Consider the following 10802-nt stretch of genomic DNA (forward strand, 5'->3'; position numbering starts at 1 on the left):
TTAAATATATATATTTTTTACATAGAAAACTAGTCGACAATGTCAATTACAAGGATGATGAAGGTGATGATGACTATTTGGCTATTTTTACTGTCATTATTTATTATCATACCAACAAATATCAATGAATAACCAAAATAAAGTGTAAATAAAATATACATTTAAACATATGGTGACTGTAAGCAAATTTAGCAACAGATAACATGAAAGTCTGCAACCGCTGATTCAACAGGTGGACACAGTCTCAGCACCCTGAGAGAGAGAGAGAGAGAGAGAGAGAGAGAGAGAGAGAGAGAGAGAGAGAGAGAGAGAGAGAGAGAGAGAGAGAATAAAGCCATGCGCTCGACTCGACCATGGCTCATAAGTTCATCATGAATTCCACTCAGGTGTTCAACCCCACGGGTCCATGCGTTGCTTATACTTTTGAGAACGGAACGGAAGATGACAACTTGGACCTAGGAGGCTGCCTCTTTTTGTTCATAATGCCATTTGATGCAGTCGTGAATGTGCTGGTTTTTGTGTTCTTGATGCTCACAATCCTGTCTTTGGCTGTGAACGGATTCACTTGGTTGGGACTGGGACGCTCGGAGGACCTATCTTGGGAGCCACGCTACACCCTGCTGAAGAACTTGATTCTGAGTGACATGGTGCAAACCATCAATGTGGGCCCCTTTGTGACCCAGTGCTTACTGCAGAGAAGCACAATGAACTTTAACACCTTGTGCCTCCTCCAGTATTTCACCGGCAGCGTCTGCATCTTCAGCACCCTCATCACCATCACCTGCATGGCCATTGAGCGATACCTGTATGTGTGCCATGCCATCCACTACCTGTCCATCCTCACCCCTCTGCGCCTGCGCCTCACCGTCGGCCTCACCTGGGTCTTGTCCATCAGCGTTGGCTGCGTTAACTTCACCCTGCTACACCAGGGGAAGGGGAGTACGGCACAGCAACCTCTGGACTCATATGTGAGCCTGACACAGTGGAACGCCACATGGGTTTCCCCAGGGCAGCGGCTATCACCCGCAAGCTGGTGGGCTTCATCTTCACCCTGCTCTGCCTCCTCAGCTACTGCTTTGCCTATGTACGGATGTACCAGGACGCCCGCAACGCTGTGGTGCCCTTCAACACGGTGAACACTCGGGCGCGCAACACTGTGCTTTTCTACTGTGGGATGTTGTTCCTGCAGCTACTCCCTATATTCCTCAAGATCACCTCGGATGCTCTGTGGGAGCTGGAGGGCACAGGGGCCATGATGACCGCCCTCTCCGGGGCTGGGACCTCGCTGTCCGCTGGAACTCTGCACATCTCCCTCCTGATCCTCATCATGGTGCCTCCCTGCATCAACCCACTTATCTTTGGCATTCGCAATTGGGAGGTACGTCAGGCGCTGTTCAGACTCTTCCTCTGGAAGGGCAAACGCCCTGATCTGGAGCTGGAGAGGACGTGGGTGAGGTCACAGCACAGGGCAGGTGTGTTGGAATGAGGCAGAGGAGAGGTGGGAGAGGTGTCTCCCAGAAATGGCAGCTGAGAAGTGGGACGATGAGATGCATTCAATTTGGAATGAGACAGACACAGAAACTTGCACAGGAATTTACAGTAAGGACCAAACTACAGTAATGACCAAAGTAGAGTGAGGACCATAATACAGTAAGGACCATAATACAGTAAGGACCATAATACAGTAAGGACCATAATACAGTAAGGACCATAATACAGTAAGGAAAGTGACCAGTGTTCCATTATTAAAGTGACCAGTGTTCCATTATTAAAGTGACCAGTGTTCCATTATTAAAGTGACTAGTGTTCCATTATTAAAGTGACCAGTGTTCCATTATTAAAGTGACCAGTGTTCCATTATTAAAGCTACCAGTGTTCCATTATTAAAGTGACCAGTGTTCCATTATTAAAGTGACCAGTGTTCCATTATTAAAGTGACCAGTGTTCCATTATTAAAGTGACCAGTGTTCCATTATTAAAGTGACCAGTGTTCCATTATTAAAGTGACCAGTGATTCAGGCAGAAGATGAAAGGAATATGTTTTGCCCCTGTCTTCTCTGCCCCTGTCTTCTCTGCCCCTGTCTTCTCTGTCCCTGTCTTCTCTGCCCCTGTCTTCTCTGTCCCTGTCTTCTCTGCCCCTGTCTTCTCTGCCCCTGTCTTCTCTGCCCCTGTCTACTATGTCCCTGTCTTCTCTGTCCCTGTCTTCTCTGCCCCCGTCTTCTCTTCCCCTGTCTACTATGTCCCTGTCTTCTCTGCCCCTGTCTACTATGTCCCTGTCTTCCCTGCCCCTGTCTACTATGTCCCTGTCTTCTCTGCCCAAGCAGTGAGGATGAGAGCAACACAGTGGGATGTGGATAAATGTTTTCAGGTCAAATGCAGCCGTTAAAAAATATGGGGAACAATTAAGAACCTTACTGTGATTGTTTTCAATTCAAGTGGTCAAAAATAAACAAAAATAGCTTCTTAGCAAAGAGTCATTTCTCAAGCAATAATTTTGCTTGGACTTGTCTGGGAGTGGAGTGGGGAGGGGAAAACTGACAACGATCTGTTATTGGCAGAGAGGTTTGGAACTCTCTTTCTTATTGGTCTATTGCTTATAGGTCTCATTGATCAACAGGCAGGTGTTGTATTTTATGTTGAATGTTCTGAGAGTATGTTATTATATCTTATATTATTGTTTATACAGGAGCAACTGCCTTCTTGGCCAGGTATCCCTTGGATAAAACTTGGCATTTATTGTCATGAAGGCAGCTCTGCAGAGTGGTCACTAGCTGGCACAGACACAGAGTCATGAAATTGGATGTTAAACCAAACCCAAACCACACTGATTTAAAAACTAACCCTAACATTAACCACACGGCTAACCCTAATGCCTAACCCTAATGCCTAACCCTAATGCCTAACCCTAATGCCTAACCCTAACGCCTAACCCTAATGCCTAACCCTAACATTAACCACACGGCTAACCCTAATGCCTAACCCTAACCTGAAATTGCGACCAAAAAGCAAAAAAAATGTTCCACATTTTTGACAATATAGCCCATTTTGACTTTGCAGCTGGCCCATCGAGCAGGAAATAGATCAGTTCAGCCTACAGGATAAGATTCATTACAATAGCCCTGCGGGTGATAATTATTAATGTCAAAAATATATATTTTTGCGATTTTCTAGATATAAATTGATTTAAAACATTGTCTCCTAAAGTTTCAAAAGCTTTGACTATCATCCAGAAACTGCCATAGTGGTGGAGCCAGCACACTAAACTGCCATAGTGGTGGAGCCAGCACACTAAACTGCCATAGTGGTGGAGCCAGCACACTAAACTGCCATAGTGGTGGAGGCAGCACACTAAACTGCCATAGTGGTGGAGCCAGCACACTAAACTGCCATAGTGGTGGAGCCAGCACACTAAACTGCCATAGTGGTGGAGGCAGCACACTAAACTGCCATAGTGGTGGAGCCAGCACACTAAACTGCCATAGTGGTGGAGGCAGCACACTAAACTGCCATAGTGGTGGAGCCAGCACACTAAACTGCCATAGTGGTGGAGCCAGCACACTAAACTGCCATAGTGGTGGAGCCAGCACACTAAACTGCCATTACATATTTCGTCAACTTCGATACATAGGCTACTCTTTTATAGTTATTTTCCTCAAGTGAAACAAGGTCAGGTGATTTTCAGACAATCACATCTGGATTACTCAACATTAAAATATTACAGTGAAACGTGTTTTAAAAATGTATCTATTGCCATGAGAATGGTGAATAATTGTATTACTGTTATAAAATTGTCCTTAATATTTATATTGTCTTTCTTTCTGTTTTTACTTCCAATTGAAGCAAAAGTGTTCTGGTTAGATTTTGTATTGGCATAATGAACCCATATTATTTTATGCACTACGTAATCTGTGTAAATGATTGCTTTCAGTGTTTATTCATCAACTGATTGTGATGTCACATTTTCAGACATAAATCTATGCCATACAATGCAATGCTGTTGAATAAAGATCTATAATTTGATGTATTGTGTGGTTATTCTTTTCATGGAGATGGGTGTCACCGGATATTGCATAATAATTGATAATTGGCTGTTAATAAATTGGTGGTTCAGGTTGAATCAATACCCTGTTGCCTGGTAGAAATTAGGAATCATTTGACCTGCTGCCATTTTCCATATTTCCATTTCCTCCGCAGAGCCATTGGGTACTCTCTTAGTCCCCCTAGTGGTACATCCTTGTAATGTCAAACATGTACTCAAATCAAAGTCTATTGGTCGTGTACATAGTTTAGCAGGTGTCATAGCAGTGCAGCGAAATGCTTATGTTACTAGCTTCTAACAACTATTCCTAGATGATATTACAGTAATGCCAACTGGTTATCTAGTGGGGAGTTGCATTAGCCTCGAGGTAGGGCTATGGTGGGAATAAGGGTTTCTGGTGAAACCGAAGTCAACCTTCTGCCATACTGGGCTCCAACCAGTGATCCTCTGCTCGCAAACCTAGTGATGGGTATTCAGCAGGCTCGTTCGGCTCAGCTCACCAAAAGAGCGTCTCTCTTTTGGCCCCCAAAAGGCTCTTTAAAAAAAAAAAAAAAAAAAAAAGTTTTGTATTTTTCAAGTCAAAAAGTTTGCGATAGTTTGACTATGATTGGTGTTGAAACAATTCTAATTAAATTATTAAATGAAATAATACTCTACCTTAACCACAATGTATTTAAAAATGAATTGGTTTGTTATTAAAAATAATGCTATTAAACATTTGCATTTATAACTTATAAACTACTGCTCATATATACTGAGTTAAATAATGATGTAGTAATAACTGCTTACTGTACCTCTCCACTGATCTCCACAGTGACCTACTCAAAGGGTTCCAGGACTCTGGGAACTGGCTCCACAGACTCCAGTTCATTAGAGGTTATATGGAAACCTGCTCCACAGACTCCAGTTCATTAGAGGTTATATGGAAACCTGCTCCACAGACTCCAGTTCATTAGAGGTTATATGGAAACCTGCTCCACAGACTCCAGTTCATTAGAGGTTATATGGAAACCTGCTCCACAGACTCCAGTTCATTAGAGGTTATATGGAAACCTGCTCCACAGACTCCAGTTCATTAGAGGTTATATGGAAACCTGCTCCACAGACTCCAGTTCATTAGAGGTTATATGGAAACCTGCTCCACAGACTCCATTTCATTAGAGGTTATATGGAAACCTGCTCCACAGACTCCAGTTCATTAGAGGTTATATGGAAACCTGCTCCACAGACTCCAGTTCATTAGAGGTTATATGGAAACCTGCATGGTTCATAATGGCAGGGTTTAAGCCAGGGGTCTGTGTTGTGTTGTTACCATGGCAATCTACCATGCTGCACAAGTTATGAATAGATTCTCAACTAGTTCCATAGTTCCATTGTCAGAAGGATCTGCAGAGAAGAATGAAAGAAACTCTCCAAAATGCAGATGTGCCAAGCTGGTAGCATATTACCCAAGAAGACTCGAGGCTGTAGTCTCTGCCAAAGGTGCTTCAACCAAGTACGGAGTAAAGGGTCTGAATACTTATGTAAATGTGATATTTCTGTTTCTAATTTATTATACATTAGCAAGAATGTATAAAAAATGGTTTTTGCTTTGTAATTTAGTGTGTGTAGATTAATGGGGGGGGGGAAACAATTTAATACATTCTAGAGAAAGGCCTGTTCAGGGGCAGAACAACAGATTTGTACCTTGTCAGCTCAGGGGTTTGAACTTGCAACCTTCCGGTTACTAGTCCCCCCCCCCCCCCAAAGGTCACAGGGTTAAAGCAGTTCTGCGTGCAAGAGTGGTCCAAAATTCACCCACAGCGATGTGAGAGACTGATCAACAACTACAGGAAGCATTTGGTTGCAGTCATTGTAGCCAAAGGTGGCACAACCAGTTATTGCTTGTAAAGGGAACATTTACTTTTTCACACAGGGGAATTGGCTGTTGCATAACTTTGTTAATTTCTTAATTAAATTTAATAAGGTAAACCTTTATCTAATATTAGGTTTTGGTTGAAGAGTTGCTAACATACAGTATTGAAAATATGCTAAAATTTGGGAAAATCAGAAAGGGGGCAAATGCTTTTTCACGGCACTGTACAAGGAAGGGGGTACAGTACAAGGAAAGGGGTACAGGACAAGGCCAGAGGAAGTGAGCGATACAAAGTGCTTAAGCTGTCTATAGGCCTATTGCAAATACAACATATAGCATACATTTTTCACATGCAAATAGCACTTTTCGGTAGTGTTCCAAGCATGTCAGTTCTACTAGAAGCAATAAGCGCAATCAGTCATGACAACAAAATCTTAAACAGCAGAGTAGGCTAATTAGTCCTTTGTTTTTGGGTTATGTTCAGGTAAAACCAGTGCTTAACCTCTCATATTTGACTTTGTTTGTTCCGGCACCTATTTGCCTTGATCCGGTACCTCTCGCGGCATGATATATTCATTGTTTCACTGTTCGCACTGTAACCCTTCTAATAAAAGTGATCATTGTCAAATTAAGAGGCCTCGTTATTTCTAGAATAAAAGCCTTGTTGTTTCTCCAGCCCCCCCCCAGAAAGACCATCACGTAAAAACGCCGTGATCCTTCTGTGTAATCGTCATATCCTGCCAAACTGGTTCCAGACCTGCTCTCTTATTTGTACATAGAGGTTATGGGGAGGGCCGGTGTTGTAAGCAACTGATCTTGACACAGGTCTTGGTAGTGGTGGTCAGCTAGTGAAAAGGTCATCGAGTTTGAGGACATTTTTCAAGTCCCCCCAAAAAATCCAGAGAAAGATGGTGAATCGAACCCAGAACGAGCCAGAGAACTGTCATTGGCGGAGGAGAGCAGTGAAGGGCACACTGTTCCTGATGGCGATGCCTCAGCTAGCAGCGCTGCTAGTCACCAACAGGCACCTCTACTAGCGAGGCAGACTCAGCAGGAGAGGGAGACGGGAGCTGGTGGGGGAGCTGGTGGGGGAGCAGGTGCAATTTGCAGTTTATTATTTGTATTTATGGAAACCCATTACTCTTCCCGTGGTACAGTAAAATTAAGGCAGTTTATACAACATTACAATACAGTCACAGATTTCATAACACACTGTGTGCCCTCAGGCCCCTACTCCACCACTACCACATATCTACAGTACTAAATCCACCACCACCACATATATACAGTACTAAATACACCACTACCACATATATACAGTACTAAATCACCACTACTACATATCTACAGTACTAAATCCACCACCACCACATATATACAGTACTAAATACACCACTACCACATATATACAGTACTAAATCACCACTACTACATATCTACAGTACTAAATCCACCACCACCACATATATACAGTACTAAATCCACCACCACCACATATATACAGTACTAAATCACCACTACTACATATCTACAGTACTAAATACACCACTACCACATATATACAGTACTAAATCCACCACTACCACATATATACAGTACTAAATCACCACTACTACATATCTACAGTACTAAATCCACCACCACCACATATATACAGTACTAAATCCACCACTACCACATATATACAGTACTAAATCCACCACCACATATATACAGTACTAAATCCACCACTACCACATATATACAGTACTAAATCCACCACTACCACATATATACAGTACTAAATCCACCACTACCACATATATACAGTACTAAATCCACCGCTACCACATATATACAGTACTAAATCCACCACTACCACATATATACAGTACTAAATCCACCACTACCACATATATACAGTACTAAATCACCACTACCACATATATACAGTACTAAATCACCACTACCACATATATACAGTACTAAATCACCACTACCACATATATACAGTACTAAATCACCACCACCACATATCTACAGTACTAAATCCACCACTACCACATATATACAGTACTAAATCACCACCACCACATATCTACAGTACTAAATCACCACCACCACATATCTACAGTACTGTGTGTGTGTACGTATAACCCCTGGCTTGTTTTAAAGAATTCAAAATTGTGCTGTACAACATGAACTAGCACAATACAGTCAATTAAAATCCACTGCCGATCTCAAAGTGGAGCCTTACCATGACAGCTTCCTGACTAGAGAAGTCATCCAAAGAGCTCTGAAATTATATGGTTTATTTTTGAATTTCCAAGAACACAGTTCATGTGATTACTGGAGTGACCCTGCACCCTGCTATTCTTGTAATAAATTAACAACATACATAAACTATAGTTTAAATAAATGTACTTTCTTTTTGAATGCAGAGCTACCTGCTGGGCTGTGGCCATGGTGCTGGAGGCCTACCTGCTGGGCTGTGGCCATGGTGCTGGAGGCCTACCTGCTGGGCTGTGGCCATGGTGCTGGAGGCCTACCTGCTGGGGTGTGGCCATGGTGCTGGAGGCCTACCTGCTGGGGTGTGGCCATGGTGCTGGAGGCCTACCTGCTAGGCTGTGGCCATGGTGCTGGAGGCCTACCTGCTGGGCAGAGACCATGGTCCTGGAGGCCTACCTGCTGGGCGGTGGCCATGATGCTGGAGGCCTACCTGCTGGGCTGTGGCCATGGTGCTGGAGGCCTACCTGCTGGGCAGAGGCCATGGTGCTGGAGGCCTACCTGCTGGGCTGTGGCCGTGGTGCTGGAGCCTACCTGCTGGCTGTGGCCATGGTGCTGGAGGCCTACCTGCTGGGCTGTGGCCATGATGCTGGAGGCCTACCTGCTGGGCTGTGGCCATGATGCTAGAGGCCTACCTGCTGGGCTGTGGTGCTGGAGGCCTACCTGCTGGGCTGTGGCCGTGGTGCTGGAGGCCTACCTTCTGGGCTGTGGCCAGGTCATTGTGAGCAGCTTCATGACTGAGAGGTGCAGGCCGTGTAGGGTCTATGTGAGGTGGTCAAGAGACTACCCTGACAAGACTGACCTCCCATCCACAGTTGTGGTTCTGACCTCTGACCTGGTATGTTGAGCGTAGAACAACAATAAAACATTTAGTCAACCTCCCATTGGGTCATAGTGGAATAAATATATTGCGGTGTACTGTGGAGTGGTTATTCAGTTGGCCTTAGAGTGTTACAAAATGAAATTGGTTTGAGAGATTGGTTACACTTATTGACTGCTACTTTCTTGATGTTTGTTTGTTTTTGCTGTCACTCTAACGTCAAGGATTCCTGAGTTGAACTTAAACTTGATTTATTTTAATTATCACTGTTTGTTGATTGTCATTTCAACTGTTGTTGATTGTCATTTCACAATCGTAATTCGTTAACGGTCGCTTCTCTCTGGCCGGTACCAATCCCAGTCCTCCAATCTCTACAACTCTAGCTGAACAGGTGCAAGGTTATGGCCTCCAAGAAGAAGCCTCTGTGACGTTTTCACATGGACTCTTCATGTCCTCCAGGTCCCCCTGTAAGAACAATCTTCAAACCAGGGAGATGACCTTCGGCAGGACATGCTGGTGATTCAGGTGAGGGAAGACTAGCTAAATGATCGCCAGAAAATATGATCTTTAAAAGTGATTATATGATTGAAAATGTTTAAATTTAATAATTTAGTCCTTTTTGATTAACATTCGATTGATCATGTTGCATGTTAACTTTAGACATTTCAACAAATAATAATTAAAGGAATATTACTCAAAAAAATACTTAAATATTCAGTCTCCAATTGCATTGCATGGGTCACAATCATTGATGATTGGTAGATGCTAAGTGGGATCCTTGGGAATACCTTTCCTAAACATGAACCAAACCCTAAGATTTCTTTATTTGTACTCTTTTCTACATTGTAGAATAATAGTGAAGACATCAACACTATAAAATAACACACATGGAATCATTTAGTAACCAAAAAAGGGTTATATCTAAATATATTTGATATTTGAGATTCTTCAAAATATCCACCCTTTGCCTTAATAACAGATTTGCAGCTGTGCTAACATAATTGCAAAAGTGTTTTCTTATGGTCAATTATCCTTTTAAAGTGATAAACTTGGATTAGCTAACACAACGTGCCACTGAAATAACAGGAGTGATGGTTGCCTCTGTAGTTCCATTAGGATATCCAACATCCACCCAACTTTACCCCTGACATTACCATCGGGTTGTGATAAGCTGCACTCCAAATTGATTTACTTTTGTGCTGCCAGCTGTGGACATGTGGGCAGGATTGAAACAATTCCAACCATAATTTGTTGGAAGTCACAAACAAGACTAACTTTATGATCAAAACTATCCGACTGGTTTATGACCGTGGCAAATATTTGACACTTTGTAGTGAATTTTGGCAGTAGAATACATTTTCTAAATCATATCGGCAGGGTAGGCTAGTGGTTAGAGTGTAGAGGTGGCAGGGTAGCCTAGTGATTAGAGTGTAGTGGCGGCAGGGTAGGCTAGTGGTTAGAGTGTAGAAGTGGCAGGGTAGGCTAGTGGTTAGAGTGTAGATGTGGCAGGGTAGGCTAGTGGTTAGAGTGTAGAGGTGGCAGGGTAGGCTAGTGGTTAGAGTGTAGATGTGGCAGGGTAGGCTAGTGGTTAGAGTGTAGAGGTGGCAGGGTAGGCTAGTGGTTAGAGTGTAGAGGTGGCAGGGTAGGCTAGTGGTTAGAGTGTAGAGGCGGCAGGGTAGGCTAGTGGTTAGAGTGTAGAGGTGGCAGGGTAGGCTAGTTGTTAGAGTGTAGAGGTGGCAGGGTAGGCTAGTGGTTAGAGTGTAGAGGTGGCAGGGTAGGCTAGTGGTTAGAGTGTAGAGGTGGCAGGGTAGCCTAGTGGTTAG

At 43.4% G+C, this 10802-nt stretch overlaps 1 protein-coding gene across 1 annotated transcript; it reads left to right on the forward strand.

Moving 5' to 3' along the window:
- The first annotated feature begins 353 nt into the window (after window positions 1-353).
- Window positions 354-1486, forward strand: LOC124045409 (olfactory receptor 14I1-like). The gene is made up of 2 exons (XM_046364703.1): window positions 354-939; window positions 984-1486. Exons 1-2 carry the CDS (start codon window positions 354-356, stop codon window positions 1484-1486), a joined length of 1089 nt encoding a protein of 362 aa, XP_046220659.1.
- The last annotated feature ends 9316 nt before the right edge of the window (window positions 1487-10802 follow it).

The sequence above is a fragment of the Oncorhynchus gorbuscha genome, linkage group LG10, assembly GCF_021184085.1.
Source record: "Oncorhynchus gorbuscha isolate QuinsamMale2020 ecotype Even-year linkage group LG10, OgorEven_v1.0, whole genome shotgun sequence".
NCBI lineage: Eukaryota > Metazoa > Chordata > Actinopteri > Salmoniformes > Salmonidae > Oncorhynchus > Oncorhynchus gorbuscha.